Source organism: Typopeltis vanoorti, chromosome 1 (genome assembly GCF_054136105.1).
Source record: "Typopeltis vanoorti isolate ZY-2024b chromosome 1, IOZ_Tvanoo_1.0, whole genome shotgun sequence".
Taxonomy (NCBI): Eukaryota; Metazoa; Arthropoda; class Arachnida; order Uropygi; family Thelyphonidae; genus Typopeltis; species Typopeltis vanoorti.
This window is the reverse complement of record NC_143549.1, coordinates 172,377,802-172,401,997: the sequence shown is the minus strand read 5'-3', so window position 1 is coordinate 172,401,997 and position 24,196 is coordinate 172,377,802. Positions and strand designations below refer to the sequence as shown.

At 38.0% G+C, this 24,196-nt stretch overlaps 1 protein-coding gene across 1 annotated transcript in view; it reads right to left on the bottom strand.

The window, feature by feature from the left end:
- Dhc93AB (Dynein heavy chain at 93AB) overlaps positions 1–24,196 on the bottom strand; it is a 1,274,973-nt gene that overhangs the window by 883,131 nt on the left and 367,646 nt on the right. Inside the window, exons 17-18 of the mRNA XM_090403805.1 lie at positions 8,752–9,009; positions 1,073–1,429 (exon numbers count right to left, since the gene is read on the bottom strand). Of these exons, the coding sequence (XP_090259931.1) occupies positions 1,073–1,429; positions 8,752–9,009 (615 nt within the window). The remainder of the gene's footprint in view (positions 1–1,072; positions 1,430–8,751; positions 9,010–24,196) is intronic.

Here is a 24,196-nt window from a genome sequence, read left to right as displayed (position 1 = left end):
CTTATACTTGGCAACATTGAACAGACAGTTCCACTTACCTGTCCATTCATGCAATCTATTCAAATCCTCTTGTAAGGCATTAACATCAGCCTGACTGTACATTGCTTTCCCCAGTTTTGCATCATCTGCAAACAGCTGGATATCGCTAGTTAAATCAAACCCCTCCACACCGCAATACACTCTATCTTAACACACAAACACTCACTGCCACCCTCAACACTCACTCCCTCTATGTCATGTCTCCCTGTCCACCCAAGCTTCCCCTGTTTTCCTGTTCCTCTTGTATTCCCTTCTCTCTTCCTTCCTCACCTCTAGCACTGCTGTCTCTTCAGTACCACTCTCCTGATTTTTCTCTTCATCTCTTCCTTCTGATCTCTGGCATGCCTCATACACACACTGTACTTCCACACACTATACTTTCATCCAGCAACACTTTCTCCAGCACATTCACTCCAAAGGGATTTAAATACAACTCGTCACGCCTGTATAATTTCATTCTTCCCTCAAACACATGCCATACATCCACAAACTCCACTCCCTTCTCCTCACACAGCTCCACCAACATACCATTCATGATTTTGGCACTCCATCGCAACTCATCATCATCATATCTGGGTAAGAGACTGACAACCTTTCCTACTACACTGTTATCTTTCACTCTTCTCAATAGGCTCTTGATATTTGTCCTCACCCTCCTCCTGATGTCCAGTTAGATCATTCATCCCTACAATCACAATTAACTCTCTCACTCATTTCTTCCTCATGTCCAATGCTTTAATTATCATACTCATTCTCCCACCCGGATAGTAGAACTTATGAACTCTGTCGGTAACCAGCCCCCTAATTATGGAGTCTCCATATACTGCTATCTTGGAATCACTTGTCACTTCTTTTACTCTTTGTTCTTTCATTCTTTTTTTTTTTGCATACTTTCATTAATTTCCACTAGACGCCTAACATCACTCAACATATTCTTCATTTCATTTTTCATTTCCAATATCTGTTTCATTAAATCCTGCATTCTGACAATTTCACTCTCTATCTCGCTACCTCTCATTCGGCCGGACGTTACTTGCTTTTCCTCATTCATACTTTCCTTCATCTGCTTATCACTAATTTTCGCTTGTACATCTTTGTATTCTTTCACTCCTTCAATTTCTCCAACTTTCGCTTCCCTTCCGTTTTTCGCAACTTCTTCCGCAACTTTCGCTTCTACATCTCTGCATTCTTTTACTCCCTCAGTTTCTCTTGTTTTCGTTTCCTTTCCGTTTTTTGCAACCTTTTCCGAAACTTTCACTTCTACATCTTTGCATTTCTTCATTCCGTCAGGCTCTCTATCTTTCATTTCATTTCCGTTTCTTTCACGTACACTATCGATCTTTTCAGTCAGTTTCGCATTCTGTGTATCATAATCCAACAATATATCGCACTTACGACAAATCCATGAACATACTATTATTAACATATAAAAGATTGAAGATGTCACACTAATAAGTAATATAAAATGGAAAAAATGCTGATGTAAAATTTATTTTAATACCTCAATAAACACAGAATTTTCAGTTATGAGTAATGATCAGTTTGACATGTATTTATGGATAAAAAATAACAAAATATCAACTAAAATATAAAAAATTGCATGTCGCAATGAGGAGGGTACAAGCATGATGAAGCTTCATTTAAAATGACATCAGAGTCCAAAGCAAAAACTAATAGGTATATTTAGTAAGACACTTCCAAACACTGCAAAAGTTTGAAGCAGCCAGTCTCATTTAAACTTGGTTGAAGAATAAAGCTTCAAAGCTATAGTTATACAATCTTGCTATTAAAAAGATGATTTATGTGTAACACTTTAGTCTTTTTTCAACAAAGTCTGGAAGATACAGCATGATTTACAATTCATGATTTGTCACACTATTAAAATATAATTTTGGTGGTTTTTAAAGTCTACCACAGCCAAACTACCAGTCTGTTCATAATATCAAAAATCACATCGGCACAAAATTTGATATACTCCTGGATGGGACAGAGAGAAAAGAAGAAACACTGCTTAGAGAGCAAAAAAATTGTGAAAAGTTTGCAAAAAAGAATAGGACAAGGAGGATGTACAATATTACATGAGAAAATTTTTAGATACAAATAAAAATTAAGGCCTGATATGTACCCTCAGGGACATATAAAATATTGTGATAGTACTACATAAAGAGTTTATATGATGATCAATTTTTTATCAGCAATTCTCCTCCAGATTAATCTGTTATATCTAAGGATCCCAATATTGTTGGATCTTACATTTCAGTCTTCTAAGGCACTTCTCACTGTATCAATCCACCTAGCTAATGTTATTCTTCTGGTCGACATCATCCAGAGCTGCAAGTGTATATTGTCTGATATCATCCAATTGCATTCAATTTGTTTTTATTAAGAAACATACTACACATAAGAAACATTAAACAGTATTCTAATGGCATTTGCTAACATCTGTCATTCCTTTTTATTTTGCATCCTCAAAATGGTCAAAGTTAGTGAGAACTTTCTCTCCATAATTCAGGGAGGCTACCTCAACAACTCCATCCACCTTCTAATTAATGGCGTGTTGTTGGATACTATAAACATCCAAAAAGGAGACTTTCAGCCTCCTCCTTTCTTTCATTGGTTCTTGACACTTCCTTCAGAAAATTAACAACTCTCATGTGAAGGAATTCCACTTCTGCACATCATGAAGGAATCCAAAATAAGAGCCTACATGGGCAACGTGACATATACCCACAGGGACAGTGACTCCGTTAATAATTTCTTTAAAATCTTAGACAAATTCTGAATATGCAGTTAAGCAGTAAATGCCAACAACAAGAGTCAAGAATCCAAGATATCGTTAACAATCCCTTTGGGTTAGTCCCTAAAGAATACCCATTTCATATCCTGGGGGGGGGGGGGGCTTCTCAACACTTCCTGACCTTCATGTCACGTTGGCAAATCAAACTAATAACAGAACTATTGGTAGCCTGTTCCTTTCCTTATGCAAGAACAAATCCTTAATTCACAGTTTCCACCACCTATGAACAAACAACAGAGGATTCTTATTTTTTATTATCAAGAAATTCAAATGTCACATCTGAAAGGTTAGAAAAAAGGCAAGCAAACAAATAACATCAATCTTCCATACATGCTACAACTGTACTAAATCATACTATTTAAGTTCTACTATTCAGTTCTACTACTTCTTGCAGCTAAGAATACTTAGATGTATCAAAATTCAGGATCAAATGGTGTCCTCCAATTCTGTCCACCATGATTAACAGAACCATTAACTTTTGCCCATTTCTTCTATAATACCGCATGCCAACTAAGAGCAAATCAAGAGCTTGTGGTTTTTTGGGTTCAGGATTTCTCACAGAAATCATGTGGAGACAAATCTAGGCTGTGCAGGCTAACTTGAGGCAGTCAAGATGGAAAGGGCTGCATTACCAACCTCTGTGGTACAAACTGTCATCCACTTTAAAGGTCTAATCGAGGAAAGTTAAACGTAAGAAAGTTAAAAAGATGAAATGATGATTTGACACTCTTCCCCATCCTTCACTACTTTCTTTCTTTCTCTTCCTCGCTACTAATGGATTCTCTTGCTCTCTGTATTTCACCATACTCCTTTGTTTATTTTACACTACTGATGACATGACTTCTTTGCTTTTTCATCTTTTCCCTTTCTGATGTTTCTGCAATTGTAGTTTGTATTAATATGGCAATTTCTCCTGTTTTTATCTCCTTCTGAGAGATTTATCCTTGCCTTGGAAAGTTTTTTTCCTTTCTCCAATTTATTGTAACTTGTGTGGTTGTGTGGTCAGAGACTGCATGTACCTTGAAAGATATGCAATTCTCTGGCTTCAAGTACAACACATCTCTTGCTCAAAGTCGCCTGATCACTGCATACTGACTTTTACACCCACTTATTTTGCTATTAAATGTCTCTGCAATATCCAGCAGTAACATGATGTGGCCACTTTTCCTTATCACTTATATTACAAAAAGTAAATTTCCAAGGACGTTTTATCCAAAAATTGATGCCCCCCCCTTTGCCCATAGGCAGAGCATTATGTTCCTTTCCACTCAAATTTAAATTTGTGACTTAACAGACTTTTTGAATACCATAACTAACCAATCCATAGACACTGACTGGTTTATAACTTGATGCTGGTCAATAATTTGTCCTGGACCCTCCTTTATGTAATAGAATGACAGTTGCTTCTAACAACAGTGAACCCATTGTGATGACAGAATGGTTTACTATGGCAAATTCTATTATGGGACATTTCTCCTCACCTTGGAAAGTTTTTCTTTCCTTTCTCCAATTTATTGCAACTTGTGTGGTCAGAGACTGCATGTGCCTTGGAAGATATGCAATCCTCTGGCTAGTAGCCGCCATAGCGCAATTGGAAGAATAGCAGAACATTGCGCCCTTCAATTGGAAAAGACATGGGTTCAATTCTCGTTGTGATGAGGAGAATCCTTATATGGGTGTTTTCAGTTGAAGGTAAGTTAGCCGATCTCATATGGTGGTAGCAGTGTTTTTTCTCCTGGAAACTCGGGTTTTTCATCCCACATACAGACAAATCGGCCTTCAGGACACACACAATTTAAAGACAAAAAATACTGTTGTTGGTGGTGATAGATGACGTTGATGGTAGTAGTGTCGAAGTTGGAGAATTAAGTACTAGTGGAGAATGAGGAGAATCCTTATATGGGTGTTTTCAGTTGAAGATAAGTTAGCCGATCTCATATGGTGGTAGCAGTGTTTTTTCTCCTGGAAACTCGGGTTTTTCATCCCACATACAGACAAATCGGCCTTCAGGACACACACAATTTAAAGACAAAAAATACTGTTGTTGGTGGTGATAGATGACGTTGATGGTAGTAGTGTCGAAGTTGGAGAATTAAGTACTAGTGGAGAGGATGAGATGTATTTGGCGACGTAGAGTAGTGTGTGTACCTTCCCACGATGAGTCCTTGGACTCCCTGGAAGTGTTACGTAATAATTATTAACATCAGATCTCCATGAATTCAAAAGATTCATATTGGAGGACACACTCTTACACAAAAAATCACTGAACTATGTTTTAATCCCATTCATTATTTTTTTCTGCTCTCTCTCTCTCTCTCTCTAAGGCAATGCATTTCACTAAGCATCCACTTTCCATGCGAAGATATTGATCCTCACTTCCTTGCTCACACCCTCCTTACACTCTACAGCAGTGGTGCACCCAGGGAGGGGGCCAAGGGGCCCTGGCCACCCCACAAGAAAAAGTAAAAAACACTAGAAAATTTTCCAAAAATCTTTTCCTAATTAAAATTATTATTTTTTATTTATATTGTGTCATGTCTTCTATTTATATACTACTTATGAATTAGCGACCACATAAGGTGGGAATACCCTATAGCTCTCGGGAATCACAGCCACTGTTGAACATATGGCAAATGAAGTAATGCTCCGTCTGACCAAATGCTACTTCGTTTGCCTGAGCTGGGCCAAAGAAGTTCATGGGTATCATGTATTGGCGATCACTGAAGATGCTCAGTCATAGGTCATATGCAATGCATGGTGTGTATTCTCAAATCGTATACTTAACTCCCCCCCCCAAGATTAAATCTTGAGTGCGTCACTGCTCTACAGAACCCTCCTCCACATTAACCTGGTAATAATCCCTCACCAACTCATGTCTCAATCAGGGCCCTGCTCCTGTTTCTATTTCTAAGGCTCTGTAAAGTGCTTTCCTTCAATTTAATCTGTCTTCATTACCCACATCTCAGAGAATTCATCTCACCACCTTAGTTGAATATTCTATTGAAGATGGGATGCAGAATTTACTCTAGTGGGGATATACTGTTGGAGGTGGAGGAAATAAGAGATCTTGGGGTGATAGTGGATAAGGATATACAATTTAGAGGACAGAATGCCAAAACTGTTATTAAGAATCTTTTGAATTCATGGAGACTGATGTTAATAATATGAATTTGTCATGGTGACCGAGGACAACACAACAATTCTGGCAATGATGAGTAAGACATTGACTTGCAGAAGTAAGGTAATTCTGGTTACACTGCATAAAGTCTTCAATAGGCCACATATGGACTACTGTGCACAGCTTTGGTCACCTGGTTTTCAAAAGGATGAAAAGATGTTGGAAAGGGTACAGAGCCATTGACTAAGGTGATTTCTGATCTTGGAATGTTGAATATGAAGAAAGGTTGAGAAGATGCAATTTACAGAGTCTAGTGGATAGGAGGAAGAGGGATGATATGATATAGATGTACAGGTTGGTAAGGAGTTGTTATATTGTTAAAGGATAAACTCTGAAGAAGTTTTACATAAAATGGGGAGAAAACAAGAGATCATCCCTGAAAGCCATATAAAGAGGGTGTGAGAAGCAGGTTTTTTGCACAGAGAGTTGTGAATGACTTGAATGAACTGCCTGAGAGCATCGTGTCTGCAGAGAATTTGAATGTGTTTAAGGCATAGTATGATGAGCTGTGTGTGTGACAAAGGACTTCCTAGATGAGTCTTTGATTATTATTATTATTATTATTACGTAACACCTCCAGGGAGTCCAAAGACTCATTGAGGGAGGTCACTTACTCTATAACTTTCTGTCCCCCACCACTCAATCCATCAAATACAACAAACTACAATTACCATAATCATCTACATCAACGTCATCTACTGCCCATCATCACCACTAGTCTTTTCACAGACAATTCACAAACATCCATGGCCACGGTGGGATTCGAACCTGCAGCCTTTTGGCTAGAGAGCATAATTGCTGACCATTCGACCATTCAGGTCGGCTAAAGGTTCCTCACCTCTTGAATGGAATCAAACTCAGGTCTTTCTGACTAAAGGGCTTCGTCTGTACTGATTGAGCTTCGGAGGCTTCCCACAGAGTCTTCCTATGGAGACTTTGATAATAGTAATCTTCTAACTCAATGTCATCATCATCATCATCATCAAATTTCTGACATATATACTCAGGAGGTGTACAGGATATTACAATAATACTATTGGAAAAGTTTACACCATTACCAACTTTTTATCAACAATTTTTCTCCAAATCAATCACATGTCAGAACTCCAATATCATCAGATCTTATTTTTATTCTATAGCACTACTTCTAGTCTTCCAAGGCACTACAGACATATATGTATCAATCCACCTAGATTGTGGGCAGTCTTTTTTTTTTCTTGCCATCCTGACAAAAAATGCTTGTTCTGATTATCTTTCCCTTCCCATTCTGTTTTAGTGACATAACCACCTGAAATTAGCTCTGCTCACATATTGCAACATGATAACCATGTTAAGCTCCTTCTTAATATCCTCATTTTTAAAATAATTATGCCATTGATGCCAAGTCTTTGCTCCCATTATTGTTCTCACACCTCTGGTATCTTTGGTCCCTAGTCTTTAATCAAGAGTTTTATTTATAACCTAGTTCTCAAATCTATAAGTTAAACTGGATTGAACACTGTCTTGTATATAACCAGGTTATTGTTTTAACTAATTTTTCTTTTATTCCACATAAATTTTTAGTTGACTCTCTACCATGCATGTGTTACCAATTCTGTTGTCTATTTCAATACCAGAAATAAATTTCTTGTTCAGGCAAATGTTCAAATTTGTCTTTTTATTGCTGATTTTCATATTGGATTTATTAAAGCACTTGCTCAAATTATTTAGTAATCCTACAGACCTTCTGGTGGATTATTTGTTTAGAGTATACAACATCTACTGTTATTATTATTATTATCATCATACCTCCACGGAGTTAAAAACTCATTATTCATCATACTGTGTATTAAATACATTCACATTCTCTGCACACACCACACTCTCAGGCAACACATTACAATCATTCACTACTCTCATGACAAAAAATGTCTCATTCCTTTGCTCACACTTTCCTTATACAGCTTCCAGGGATGGCCTGTTGTTCTCCACTCATTCTATGTAAAAACTCTTCAACATTAATCTGATTAAAAAAAACCATACCAACCTGTGTGTAGAAAGGCTTATGTGTTCGTCATACATGTTGATTAATTTTGACAGTATATATTTGAACACAGACTGATAAGTAAATAATTAATTTATTGACTTATTGCTGGTATTCTAACCAGCATCTTCAGATCAAAAAACAGTCTCCTCCTCCAATCCACTAGATTCTATCTGCTGCAACTTCTGAACCTTTCTTCATACTGAACATCCAGAGACAAGAAACCACCTTAGTTAATTCCCTCCTCTGGACCTTTTCAATACCTCTTCATCCTTTTGAAAACCAGGTGACCAAATCTGTGCACAGTAGTCCATATGCAACCTAATCAAGGCCTTGTGGAAACAATTTTAACAATGTGTCCTCTAAATTTTAGATCTCTATCCACTATCACACCTAGATATCTTATTTCCTCCACATTATCCAACATATATATTCCATCAAGTGTGGGGTATATATACTACTACTACTAATTATTATTATTATTATCATCATAAGGGTTACAGAAAATACAAGTGTGAATAGGTGAAGTGATTAGAAAAAATCATCATGGACATATCATACTAGATGGAGTTGGTAGAGGAGAGCTTTGAGATGAAACTGGGCCATTTCCATGTCAAAGAATATTTCTGTGAATGTTATGAAGGTTAGAATAAACTGCACACACTGCAAAGAGCATTTCATAATTATTTTAAAAACATTTTGCCACATACACACCTGTTCTTTAAATTGATCTAAATCTGGGAACAAAAGTTCAGGAGCTTTAGTTTCCTCATTATCATCTGAATCTTCTGGAGTGGTTGGAGAGCCATACTGAAGAAAATTCTTAACTATTTCTTCTTTATCTTCTTCCCACAGATATGAATATGGCTGAAATGAATCCCCAAACTGTAAAGCTTGAATAACTGCTTGTTGAATGCGCTGAAGTAATTCCTGATGCATTTCATTTAATTCTTCTACACTTTGTAATTCTTCCTAGAGAAAGAAAATACAGAGATGATATTTTAAGCACATAGTGATTAAATTAATTGCATAATGATTTAAATATTTATAGGATGAAATATTTGTATAATGGAAAAAGAACTTTATTTCTAATATCTCAGATCAATTTATCTCACATTATTTTTATCAGTGAATTAAACTAACAGCATGAGAGCCACTAAGCAATGTATGCAGAAATATATGCTAAACAGCATACATCAGAAAGATGAGAGAGTACAACATTTTTCATGAGGACAGAAATGGTGACAAGGAAGGGAAAGTGCTGCTGATGAGAGCACTGGAATTATGTCTGTGTAAAGTAGAAAATTTTTCAGGAAGAGTTATTTAATTGGATGTTGCTGTAGGAATGGTAATATGAAGGGAGTGATAAAAATATATATATATAAGCAATTTAGGTTAGTAAACAAGGGAAGAGTGATCATTGTGGGTGATTTCAATAATGATAATACAGATTGGAATGATAAGATAGCATTTGGCAATAAGGAAAATAAATTTCTTCAGTTCTTGAGAGACAACAGTCTTTCGTAATATGTAAAGGAAGACACATGTGAACCAGGAGTGATCCGATCATTTCATCACAGGATATGATGGTGAATAGCATATTACATTTCCCATTTTTAATTTATTTTTTCATAGGCCAAAAACCGCACTCTGGAAACCAAGCATGGAAGTTTTTAACAACTTCAAGCCTCCAATAAGCAGAATGGTGGTCTTACACAAGAGATGAAATTCATCTCCCACCTAAAGACAATTGCAAACATTCATGCCCATGACAGGATTCCAGCCCACAGCCTGTTGGTTGGAGGGTGAGTAAGCTAATCACTTGACCAGTCAGGCCAGCATTATGCTAAATAATTGTGGTAATGGATGAAAATAGACTGCAGAAGATATAGTTGAGGTATTCAGTAAGCAATTTATTATGGTGTTTCATCCTCATCAGTGTGAAATCAGGAGAAACTCAAGTGTAGGAGAAATGGGAAAATATTTATTATTATTATTACATGACACCTCCAAGGAGTCCAAAGACTCATCGATGGAGGGCACCTACTCTACACCTCTCCATCCAAACTCAATCCACCAACTACAACAAACCACAACCATCATCATCATCGTCTACACCAATGCCATCTACCCACCACCACTAGTATTTTTACAGACAATCACAAACATTCATGAACACAGTACATTCAAAACCACAGCCTTTTGGCTGGAGAGCAGATACGCTAAACACTTGGCCGACCAGGCCAACACTCACTGGTGTGTGAGTAAGAGATATATGAACAGTTAAGAAGTTTGGTCTCAATAAGGCAATAGGACATAATGACATATCACTTCATATCTTAAAGGAATGTTCCAGAGAGTGAGCATCAGCCTTGACCTGTTTAATAGTATTTCAGCAACATTCTGGGTTACCTTCACCACCTACACAATATGTGCCCTGAATTTCAAATTTTTATCGACAATCACCTAAAGATCCCTTATCTCATCTACTTCCTCTTAGAAATCAACCCATAAAGTATGAACTTCCCATCTGTAGATCCCAAATTTCAAGACCTTTCATTCAATTACATTAAACTGATATCCCAATTCATTTGCTCATCTGTCTTAACTTACTCTAATCATTCCAAAATGTCTCCACATTGGCATTATTACTGATAACTCTTCCTATCTTCCATCATCTGCAAAAAACTAAATATTCTCCTGCATTCACTGAAAATGTCATTGATATAAAGGTTAAACAATACAGATCCCTTTACTGAGATCTCTGGAACCCCCACATGTGACTTCTGCTTCTTCAATATCTCTTCTTCATTATTATTATTATTATTATGTGACACCTCCAGGGAATCCAAAGATTCATACAGCAGCTCTCTGGTATCTTTCAATCAGTTTCCAATAATCCAATCTGATTTCTAACCCCATGTGCTGCAACTGAAATATAGGCTTATCATCTGGCACCCTATTAAATGACTTTGCAAAATCCAAAAAATGGCAGTATATGCCTTTCACTTGTCACCCACTCTTATTACTTTATTATTAAAAGCAAGCAAATTAATAAAGCAAGAACATCTTTTTGTTAACAAGAATGTCCCAAACATGTACTGTGGGGTTGAGATCTGGGTAGCGTGCTGACCACATGTTTCGATTAATATCCTTGGTCACCAGAAGTATCTCCACTGCTTGTGTACAATGTGCTGTGGCACTGTCATCCATAAAATGAATTCTTTGCTACAGCACCACAGAACAATCAAACATGATGTTGAAGAACTTTGTTGCAATATCTTCACTAGTTATAGTCCCTTTTTCCATCACCATTAAGCATAATGCCTCCCCACACTATGAGCCCAGCACTGCTGTATCTATCCCTTTCAAGAACATTCTCATGATAGTAAGCAGTACCACTTTCATGCCAAATCAAGTGTTGTCTAGAATCAGATGAAAGACTAATACAACTCTAAACTGTAAAGAGTGCATTAGCCAATTGGTGCCGAGTCCAATTTTTATGGATACAACACTATTGAAAATGTACTCTGTGATGAGCTATGGATAAAGGGATGTAGGCATACTTGTTGAAAACGTCTTACCACAGTTTGTTGAGATATCCACATAACCGTGCTTGAATGGAGCCAACTTGCTAGCTGACCTGCCATAGTGCATTGATTACATTTTGTTGTTATAACCAAAAATCTGTCTTCATGCTCTGTGGTAGAGTGAGGGTGATCTCTTAGCAAATGCCTGGAACACATTCCATTGGTTGGAAATGCCGTCAGAGCAGTGTTGCCAATTAAGCTATTTTGGAGCTAGATCTAGCTCTGTTTTTTTCTTCCCTAGCTCCAAATCTAGCTCCTTCAGAACTAGTTTCAGCTCTTTTTAGTTGTTTTTATAACTTACTCTTAAAGAAAATGGAGGTGACAGACAGAGAGAAATGGAGAAGAGCTGCTCATTTGCTGCAACCCTCTTGCTAGAGGATGCTACCAGAAAACTGTTAAAGAAATTATTTTAAAAGTTTTCCAGATGTTCGCATTTGATAAGGAATTGTATTGTACATTCGGTGCGAGCATAGTACACGTTTCAAATGTATGATGATGTCAGTCAGTCATGTGGCCCAACAGTCTGCCATTTTGTCGCCTTAAAGCTGATAGCACTGCTACGTTAGTCTTTGCACAGTGCTCTGGTTGGTAGTTACGATAGCGAGTGGGAAGTTTTCAAAGACTGATCGTAATTAGTTGCAGTAAAGAGTTGTATACCATTCTTCAAAAATGAGCAAAAAGAAAAATAAAGCTTACAAGCAAAAATTTAGGAGGGAGTGGTTGCAAATGGGAATGTTTAGTAAATGGTTGTGTGAAGTTCCTGGTGACACTACAAAAGGCCACTGTAAGTTTTGCAGATGTGATATAGCTGCTAAATATTGTCAGTTTGCAAAGCACAGCGAAACTAAGAAACATCTTGCTGCAGTTCTATATAAGGCTGTTCCTATTACAAATATGCTTGTGAAAAAGTCTGATGAGATCACAAACTTTGAAGGTAGGTTAGTATTATTTCTTTGTTGTTACTCATCATTCAACAGTTGCGATCATCAAAAATATCATAAGGTAAAAATGCACCGAAGTAAGTGCTCTGCAATTGTAAAGAATATTCTAACTGAGCATTCTGAAGAAGATCTAATTGCAGACATTGGAGATGAAAATTTCAGCTTGCTAATAGACGAATTGAATGATATCACAGTGAATAAGATTTTAGGAATGGCCATCATTTATTATGGCAGGAAAATCAACAAAATTATGCATACATTTCTGAGCATGGTGGTTCTAGAAAAGTGTGATGCTAGTGGTATTGTGGCTGCACTGAAAAAAGAGCTCTTGACCAAGAAACTAAACATTAAAAATCTCATTGGCAATTGGTACAGACAATGACAGTGTTATGGTAGGTGTCAATAATGGTGTTTATGAACAGCTGAAGGCAGATATTCCGTCTTTAATTTTAATTAGATGTGTATGTCATTCATTACAACTGGCAATGTCTCACACTTGTGCAGAATCTCTCCCAAGAAAATTAGAATTTTTAGTTGCTGAAACATATAAGTGGTTTTCACATTCTTCTTCAAGACAAGCAGCATACAAAGAGCTGTATCAAACTATCAATGAAAATGATGCTCCTCTAAAAATTGTAAGCAATTGTGCAACAAGGTGGCTCTCCATTGAACCTGCAGTAGAACAGAATTCTCAGCCAGCAGTTGGAATTAAAAACTCACTTCGAAGTCGTGAGTGTGACTGAGAAATATTACAAAGTTCAAATTTTGTGGGAGATGTACAAAGATGAAAGGAATCTGTTGTACCTTTTATTTTTGTCCTGTTCTAGTTCAAGTTCAGCAAATTAACAAAATTTTCAAATCTAACAGTGCGGATAAGATGAGATTATTTGAAGACCTTTCTCGTTTGATTCACTCTATTGTCAATATGTTAGTGTTACCATCATCCACAGTCGACACTCTTGAGTCAGAGATTGATGACTATTTGGATCCCAATCCAAATCTTGGTTACAGATTTGAAAGAAAAATTTCAGAGTTGATGATACAAAAGAAAATAACACAAAATGATGAGCGAAATCTTAGAAGTAGAGCAAGACAGTTTCTTCTTGGTCTCTTCAAACAGCTTAAGCTAAGGTTGCCTGAAAACTTGAATATTTTAAGAATGATGTCTTCTTTTTCTGTTGACAGTACATATAAAAGAACCTGTTACCCCTCCCATCTTAGAAATAATGCTGAAAACAGAAAAAGATGTTGCTGCTGCTGAATACCAGTACAATACTAACCATTTAAATAGATGGACAAATATAGAAAACACTGAGCTATTCTGGACTGAAGTACGAGAATATAAAGATGCATCTGGAATGAATCCATTTAAAGAAATTGCTTAGCGTGCAATACATTTATTAATACTGCCAAATTCTAATGTGGAAATTGAAAGAATATTTAGTTCCTTGAATGCAGTTAAAACTAAATTAAGAAACAAGATGAAATTGCCAATGATGACAGCTATTTTGTCAGTCAAGTATGGCCTCAGGAGTAACAACAAGTGCTGTACGGACTATCGTTTACCAGTATCTACACTGAGTAATATTGGAATGATAGCCACATATAATAAAGCTGAAAATCTAAGTGAAAACGTGGGTGAATTAAGCGCAGAAGACCACATGGAAGATGTATTTAGCCATGTCTATGTAAGTAGAAGTGGCTAAATACTTTTCAACTTGAATAAAGTAAGTAATATATAAGTGATACTTTTCAACTTTATTCAACTTAAATAAAGTAAGTAACTTAAAAGTATCAGCTACTACTTTTAAAATTTTAGCTTCAAATTTTTATTTTTAACACCTTTTTTAGCTCTTTAATTTTCATTTGGCAACACTAGCTCAGAGCCTGAATGCCTCAAGGATTTGCTTCAGTGAGTACGGGCATGGCAAACCTGAGGTACCAGATGCTGCACCATGCCTTACTTCATGTAATATACATCTATTATATTATTCTGTAGACTGGTCCCTTATCTTCTTTCTCCTCTCCTTGCTTCTTCCCCCTGATGCTATTAGAGTATTTGAGGGCTAGGGGTGAGTCTTTCCTATCTTACTAAGTCATTTCGTCTTATGCAGCCACCGAAGGAGGCAAGCTAGCCTAAATAGGTGCCGGTCCCAAGCCTGGATAAATGGTGAGGGTTGATGTCAGGAAGGGCATCCAGTCGTAAAACTTCAATGCCAGCTCAAACTATGATATGAGTCAAAGAGAAAATGATATAAAGGCTAGGGCGTACCCCCTTAAGCGATGTGCAGCCACAGTGCCCTACAGCTGCGAGAAGTGGACGAGGGCTACCGCATCAAGGGCGGGTGCAGTTAAAGAAGCGAGAACAGCAGGTTGAGAGGATGTTGCGAGTGGGAACACTGAATGTTGGAAGCATGACTGGAAGGGGAAGAGAGGTGGCAGACATGATGAGGAAGAGGAAGTTGGACATTTTATGTGTGCAGGAGATAAGGGAAGGGAGGAAAGGCAAAGGAACTGGGAGATGGATATAAATTGTTCTACTGTGGAGCGAATAACGAGGTAAGAAATGGTGTAGGAATTGTGGTGTGTGGCAGAATGAAGGGCAAAGTACTGGTAGTGGGTAGAAGGAAATTGGGTCTTGGAGAAGAGCGGGTGGTCGTATTATGTGTATATGCCTCGCAATTTGGTTGTACAGCAGAGGAGAAAGATGAGTTCTGGAACGTGTTAGATGAAGAAATGAGGGAACTGGAAGAAAATGAGATGGTGATTGTCGGAGGAGACTTGAACGGACACATAGGGAGACAGAATAGAGACTGTGAAAGGGTGCATGCTGGCCACGGAGTGGGAATGATGAACCAGGAAGGAGAGAGGGTTGTGGACTTTGCAGTAGCGTTTGATCTGGCAATTGTGAACTCGTTTTTCTACAAGAGGGAAGAACATTTGATAACATTTAGGAGTGGTAACAACAGTTCACAAATTGACTACATTTTCACTAGAAGAAAACAGCTTAAGGTTGTGACAAATTGTAAAGTAATTCCAACAGACCAAGTGGCACAGCAACACCGACTGCTGTGCACAGACTTTAAAATAAGATTGAAGATAAGAACCTCTGGATGCCATGGGATGAAGAAGCTTAAAAGAGGAGAGTGTGAGGAATTGTTTTAGGGAGAGGGTGTTAGAAAGGATTTTGGATGGACTGGAAAGTGTACAAGATTGGTGGAAACATAATTCAAAAGTAATCCTGAGCTGTGCAATCGAGGTGCTCGGTGAGACATCTGGAAAGATTAGAGAGCAGAAGGAGGGTTGGTGGTGGAATATTAATGTACAAGTGGCAGTGACAGCTAAGAGGAAGGCAAAGCAGAAGTGGGATGAGTCAAGAGTGGAAGAGGACAGAGAGGTGTACAGAGAGAGAAAGTAAGAAGCCAAGAGAGTTGTGGCACAGGCGAAGGCCATGGCATATCAAGATCTGTATGATCAATTAGAAACAAAGGAAGGACAGAGAAAAATTTATCAACTAGCAAAATGTAGAAATAAAGCAGCAAAGGACATCTTACATGTGAGGCAGATCAAAGACGCTGAAGGAAGAGTATTATGGAGGGATGTGGACATAAGAAACAGATGGAAAATATACTTTGAGGGACTTTTGAATGAGGAAAATACAAAGGTCAGCATTAAGTCCGTTTCTGTTTAATATTGTGATGGAGGTGGTAACAGAGGAGGCGAGAGAAGATACGCCTTGGACAATGTTGTATGCAGATGACATCTTGCTGTGTGCAGATTCAAGAGAAGAAGTGGGAACTAAACTGGAAAGATGGAGAAAAGTACTGGACGAGAGAGGTATGAGACTGAGCAGAAGGAAGACAGAGTATACGTGTTGCACAGTGGGCGGCAGACAGGAGACAGATCTGGAGCTGGAAGGAAATGTCATCAGGAAGGTGAGAGACTTTAGATACTTAGGTTCAACAGTGGAAGAAGATGGAGGAGCTGAGAAGGAAGTGGGATGCAGGATACAGGTGGGTTGGAGGAACTGGAGGGAGATGGCTGGAGTGTTATGCAATAAGAGGGTGCCGATCAATCTGAAAAGTAAAATCTATAGGACAGTAGTGAGGCCAGCTATGACATATGCTATAGAAACTGTGGCCCTGAGGAGAAATAACATCAGCAGGATGGAAGTAGCAGAGATGAGAATGCTTAATTGGATGTGCGGTGTGACCAGAAAGGATCATCTGAGAAATGACTATTTCAGGGGAACAGTGAAAGTTACAAACTTAGGAGTAAAAATACAGGAAGCAAGGTTGAGATGGTTTGGTCATGTGATGAGGAGGGAGGACGAATATGTGGGAAGAAGGGTCATGCAGATGGATGTGCAAGGAAGGTGGAAGTGTGGGCGGCCAAAGAAGAGATGGAGGGAGCTGGTAGAAGAGGACTTAAGGATGAAGAACTTGGATGTGGTGACAGCCCAAGACAGGAAGGTGTGGAGGAGACTCATTATCAACAGTGACCCCCACTTAAGTGGGAGAAGCTGCAGAAGAAGAAGAAGAAGCTCAGAGCCTGAATATAATGCTATGTAAGATTCCAAATTCTCTGACAATATCAGTAATTCTGCAGCCTTCTTCAAGCTTTTCAACAATTCTTCTCCACATGAAATCATTTAGATGATGTCGTTAAGACATTACAAGACAACCAAGTTTGCAACTTTATTCCTCCACAAAAAGAACTTCCTTCAAACACAGTTTGCTTAGCACAGCCTTTGGCCTTTTATTCTGTTAAGTGCTACCACTTGATCCCTTTGCACACGATTCAAAAATTTAAATGTGTACCTGCTTTCCACTTGAAATCACCAGTTATACAAATTGTTACAAGCTCATTTGAATTTGCGATTGTAATTTTCAGAAATAGTGTTCATCATTAGGTTTTGGACACCAGTGTATACAGACTACCTAAAATCCATAAACAGAATGCACCATTATGCCCAATTATAGATGCTACTGATTCAAAGACATAAAAATTAATTTATGTCTATATTTAGCTAGAGTGCTTTCCCAATACTAGCAACACCTTTCACACATAAAAATTCAGCCCACTTTAAAACTGGTATAGAAAACAAAAACCTCACATTCCAACACACTGGCATTATTGTTAGTTTGGATGCCTCCTCTCTGTTCACATCTGTCTGACATAAAAACACTTTGAGCCTTATTCAACCTGAACCTTCTCTTGATATTTCAGACTTGTTTAAGTTCTATGAACTAGGGCAATTGCATTTGGCAAGGAAAATTCTACAAAGAAATGCAGGGGACAGCTATGGGCTCTCCACGCTAATTACTTCATGGAAACATTTGAAGAAAAAGCTTTAAACTCTGCTCCATATAGACCAACTGTCTGGCTACACTTTGTTGATAACATGTTCTCCATTTGGCCATATACATGGCCTAGATGCTCTTAACATATTTTTAATACATCTAAGCAATCAACATCCTGGGATTCAGGTCACATTAGAAAAAGAGAATAACAACAGTCTCCCTTCCTACATACTTTAATTAGATGCCAGCTTGATGGTTTCTTGGAATTCTCTATTTACAGAAAACCCACTCACACAAACATACTGGAAGATATATTCAAAACCAGATACCCTCCCATCCCAGGAGTAGTATGGGATTATTAAAACTTTATATAACAAGGCTAAATTAATTAGTTCAAATAACAGTGCCTTCTCCACAAAAAAAACCTTCTTAGCTTGATGTCAATAAGGCAATAGGATTTCAGGACATATCACCACACATTTTAAGGGAATGTTGCAGGGAATTGGCATGCCTGTTTAATAAGTCTTGCAACAGAACAGGTTCCAAGGGAGCAGAAGGAGGGTAAAATTATTACGCTGCATAAAGGTTATGATAAAGCTGTAGTTTCAAATTATAGGCTGATCTATATATCTGGAGTTGAGGTGAAGGTACTGTAGAGGTTGGTGAGAAGTAGGATACAGAAATGAGTTCATAACAGCAGTATTCTCTATGGTTATCAGCATGGGTTTGTTAAAATGAGATCATGTTTCACTAACTTACTTATATACTATAACCAGGTGACAAATTGTAGGTGTCCTCCCGCGATGAGTCTTCGGACTCCTTGGAGGTATCAGGAATAATAATAATAAAAAAAAAAATACCTTGGACAGAGGAGATGCATATATCAGGTGTGACAATTTAATTCCCAGAATGCATCTGTAAAAAACCTATGTTCAGAACTATATACATTAGTGGCTACTGTCACCTTCGAAGTAGTCCCCTTGTGCATTTATACACTGGTTTAGACAGCGTTCCCATTTTTGGAAACAGGCCCGGAACTCTTTTTCTGGAATACTCTTGAGTTCCTTTATCACATTATGCTGGATATCAGCAATGTCAGAAAATCTTCATCCTTTTAGCGCAGCCTTTAATTTTAGAAACAGCCAGAAATCACAGGGAACTAAGTTGGGTGAATAAGTTGTATGACCTAATTCAGTAATTGATTTTTTGCCCAGAAACTCTCTCATAATGAGCACATTATGGATTGGTGCATTATCGTGATGGATGATTCAGGCCACAATTCAGGTCTTTTTTTTCCTTTTTCTCCTTTCTCAATTCATTAGCCATTAATCACACACTTAATTGTCTGTCAGACAGTAAAAAATTTCACACTCTGTTCACATTTGTGTCCATCATTTTTGTTTTTGGCTGGCAACTTCTGGAGTCGTCATTCACATCTTCTCTCCCACCTTTGAGTCTCTTATGCCACTCAAAGACACTTGACTTTTTCATAGCATCCACACAATATGCCACTTTCAACAGCTCCAATGTTTCTGTAGCAGTTTTGCTAATTTTCACACAAAATTTGATGTTAACATGCTGCTCCAAATTTCAATCACACATTTTTACACCAAAGTTGACACACAGATCTCTATTGTTTTTGCAATAGCCAACTACCAAATGACTCTATCAGCTTGAGGTTTATGCCTGCATTAGTTAAAAGATTTACAAACACGATTACTCATGTGACTCCAACCAAATCATCAAACAACCATTCTGCGAATTAAACTGTCACATCTTGTATAGTGGTGAACTTGGATTCTGCAAAAGCTATTGATAGATTGCCACATAACAAGCTGGTAAATAAACTGAAACAGATGGGACTGGATAACAGACTTCTGAGTTGGATCAGTGACTGGTCAGATAGGTACCACAAAGTTGTTTATGGGGGTGCAGTATCCCAAAAGAGGAAGCTCATTAGTGGTGTACTGCAGGGGTCAGTTTTGGGACTATCAGCTGTTTGCAGATGATGCAAAACTGGGGAGAGCAATGCAGAGTCAAGCGGATGTTATGGTCTTACAAGAGGACTTAAATAGATTGCATGAATGGGTAGGTAAGTGGAACTATCAGTTCAATGTTGCAAAGTGTAAGGTTTGAGATTTGGTAAGCAACAATGGGATGCAAAAGTATACACTTGGTGGGGAAACTTTGAAGGAAGTAGAGGAGATGAGAGAGAGAGAGATCTAGGAGTGATGGTGGACAAGGACCTGAAATTCAGGGTCCACATTGCACAAGTTGTGAAGACGTCACATCAGATAATGGCAATGATGCAGAGGACCCTGACATGCAGAAACAGAGGTTATAATGCCACTGTATAAGGTCTTCATCAGGCCTCATATGGATTATTGTGCACAGATTTCGTCGTTGGGTTTTCATAGTGACAAGAATATGTTGGAAAGGTGGTCAGTGGTCTTTCAAATGTGGAGTATGAGGAGAGATTGAGAGAATGAAGTTGCAAAGCCTTGCGAATAGGAGGAAGACAGGGGATATGATTGAGACATATAAGCTGGTCAGGGGTTGTTATAAGATTGACATGGAAGAGATTTTTCATAGAATGGGAGAGAGAATGGGATAGCACAAGAGGCCATTGCTGGAACTATACTGGAAGAATATATATGCTATAATCTAACACTTCTATTCCTATTAGGACATCAGCTTCTGTTAGCCACATTTTACTCATTCCAGTCATCTCTGGACTAGCTGAAACAACCTATGCAGACTATTCATTCCTTTATTCCTGATATGCTCAGAATTTGTATATAGAAGCATCAACGAATTCTCACCATTTCTATATTTATTGTTAATATAAATAATAAAGATATTATTACCATCGGACTCCATTTGACTATGCAATACATCATACATTCTCCCATTTTCCTCTTACAATACATCCTCGCTATCATATTCTTTCTTGCTCCATTGTATAAGATTTTGATTAGGCCACACACACACACACACACACAGACTATTCTGCCCAGATTTGGTCACCTGGTTTTCAGAAGGGTGAAGAGATGTTGGAAAGGGTCCAGAGGTGACTAACAAAGGTAGTTTCTAACCTCTGGAATGTCGAATATGAGGAAAGATTGTGAAGATGCAATTTGCAGAGTCCGGTGGAGACAGGAAGAAGAGGTGAGATATGATAGAGACCTACAAGTTAGTAAGGGGTTGTTATAGGATCAATGCTGGAGAGGTTCTATAGAAAACAGTGGGAGATCAGGGGAGAACCAGCGGTCTTCCCTCTCACAATTTTCTGCTGCACAGTTCCTAACCTTGAATCTCTCATTGTTTTATTGCCATATACACACTCTACTATTCCTTCAGACAAGCACTCCTCTAATATTCTATTTTGTATGCCACTAATCATTGAATCTTCATACATCACTTTCCTCACAGATCCATTCATTCCTTGATCACCTGCATCCATCATTTTGTTTCATCCCCCCACTCTCCTTCCTTGTTCTCCCACTTATCACCTGCCTTCCTCTCATCTTGTTTCCCCCTTGCTCCTGTACTTTCTTGATATATTTTCTCATTCCCTCTCTTTTGCTGATTCACCCATTCTCTTCCCTCTTATTTCCATAACTTTTTTCTTCCTCTTCTTGTTTGTCTTGCATCAGTAAGACTTACAAGTCATTTAATATCTAGCTTCACATGAGACAATTAATTTTTCATACCTTCTACTTCCTCTCACAATATCTCTATCTTCTTCTCCAAGCCTCCTAATCTCACTCAAGATTCAGTGACCACACATACCCTACAGTAGACAACATCATCATTTACATCTTCCATATTTCCAGGCACACTACCTAATATCAAAACCATTGGCTCATGATGCTGAGATACTCCATTCCCAATTGAAAGTATTAGTAGCAGTACAAGTAGTGAATTAGGATAATAAGAACTGATTGTTTTACAATTTCAGCTCAGAAATTTCAACAAGAAAGAATTTTTTTACAGTTTTGATTAATAATTAATGAGAAATGCTTCATAGACTTTTTGCTGTTATGAAAGTAAAAGGATTGCACATATCTAGCTGAAAAACTTTTTTTATTATTTTCCTTCATTTTAGTAATTAAATGCAACTGACCATGAAGAAGGAAGGAATAAACGAAACTGAAAAATAGTAATATTAACTGTGATGAAACATTCTGCTCACAAAGCTTTTTAATAACCAACATACAAATAAAGCTCTTTTATGAAGATTCGTCATTTAGAAAGATATGGCATAGAACTTATTGGTATTAGTTTTATCTCATGAAATTTTCAGAAGAAAGGCAAATATTGTTAAGATATGCTTTTTTAAAAACCGGTGCAGGTAATCAGAAAATTCCTTTTATCAATGATGTTATCAATCATTTTATCTGAATGTATCCCTAGAGTTCAAAGAACAAATAGGGTGGGACTGAAATGAGTGTGCAACCTTATTAAGCAAGAGATCCATAAGAAGGTGATGATCCAGAAATGAGTTGTTGTGTTTGTATAGCAATGCTAGAAGTATAAGAAACAAGGCAGATGAAATGGTTGCACTAATTGCGTCTGTGCACCCAGAGATTGTCGGAATAAGTGAGACATGGTTAAATGAGGATGACATCCTGACAGGAATAGAGATGGAAAGGTATGATGTGTTTCGTGAGGATAGAAGGGAGGGGGAATGCTATTGATGATAGAGAAAGAGTTATGTCCATACAAGGTAGAGATGCAAGAGGGAAATGGGGCCAGTGGTTTTGAGGCAGTATGGTGTGAAATAGAGGTGAATAGAATCAAATACTTGGTGGGATGTTGTTATAGACGTGGTAATGTGGATGGTGGTGATAGTGAAATGTACAGTCAAATAAGCCAAGCAAATAAGAATAGGGTGATCATTATGGGTGATTTTAATTATGGCAATATAGACTGGAATGAAGAGATAGCAACTGGAAGTAAAGAAAATGAGTTTCTTGAGTTTTTGAGGGATAACTACCTCAGACAGTATGTAACAGAGAGAGCACACGAGGATTGAGGGTCTTGGATTTGGTCATCTTATCTCATCAATGAGGTATCAAATCATCCACCAATTGGTGAAAGTGATCATGACGTGATTACTTCGGTGGTTGCCAGCAGTGCAAGGACCCCTGTGAAAAATGGGTATATGTGGAACTACAAGGGGGGGGGGTGATTATGAAGAGCTCAGGAGACAGCTTGCAGGTGTAGCATGGAATGAGGAATTAGCTGGAAAAGAGATCAATGCAGCTTGGGGGATTTTCAAAAAATATTTAGTGGATGCAATGTCTAAATGTATACCACGGGTGAGAAGGTTAAATAAGGTAGGTGTGAGATGGATGAATAAAGAGATTAAGCATGCAATACAGAGAAAAAGGGCATTGTGGAGGCAGCATAAGAGAAGTGGAAGTAACCAATTTCATGAGGTCTACAAAGACCAGGCAAGGAGAGTGACTTGGTTGGTGAGAGTAGCTATAGAGAGGTATGAACAGCAGTTAGCTAATGAAGCCAAAAAGAATCCTAGGGAGTTCTTTCGATATGTAGCCAGCAAAAGAAAGAATGATTATGGAAGGATGACATTGATTGGAGGAAATGGTATAAAGACAGCTGTTGCAGAATGTGTGGTGGAGATACTTAATGAGCAGTTCATAAAGATCTTTCAATCTTGTGAATGTGACTTCATGGAGAGATTAAGAGCAGTTGATGATGGGGAGGAGAGACTGACTGTAAGTGAGCAAGAGGTGTTTGGGGAGTTGAGTAAACTAGATGTAAATAAAGCTGTGGGACATGATAATATATCACCGCCTATTCTGAAGGAATGTGCCAGAGAGTTGACACCTACCTTGACATATTTTTTTAATACGAGTCTTGCACTTGGTCAAGTCCCTAAAGAGTGGAAGGAGGGCAAGATTGTGCCACTTCATAAAGGAGGTGATCGAACTCAAGCATCAAACTATAGGCCTATCTGTGTGACAGGTGCTGTGGTTAAGTTGTTAGAGAAGCTTGTGAGAACTAGGATCCAGAGTTGGGTTGACAACAATGGTATAATCTTTGATGGACAGCATGGATTTGCTAAAGGGAGGTCGTGTTTTAGTAATCTACTTACTTATTACAATAAAGTGACTACTTCCTTGGACAGAGGAGAAGGATACACAGTAATATACTTGGATTTCGCAAAAGCTTTTGATAGAGTACCTCATGATAAGTTGACAGTCAAACTAGAGCAGATGGGGTTGGATATTAGATTAATGCATTGGATTGGAGACTGGCTATCTGATAGGTATCAACAAGTTGTGTATGGGGGTGC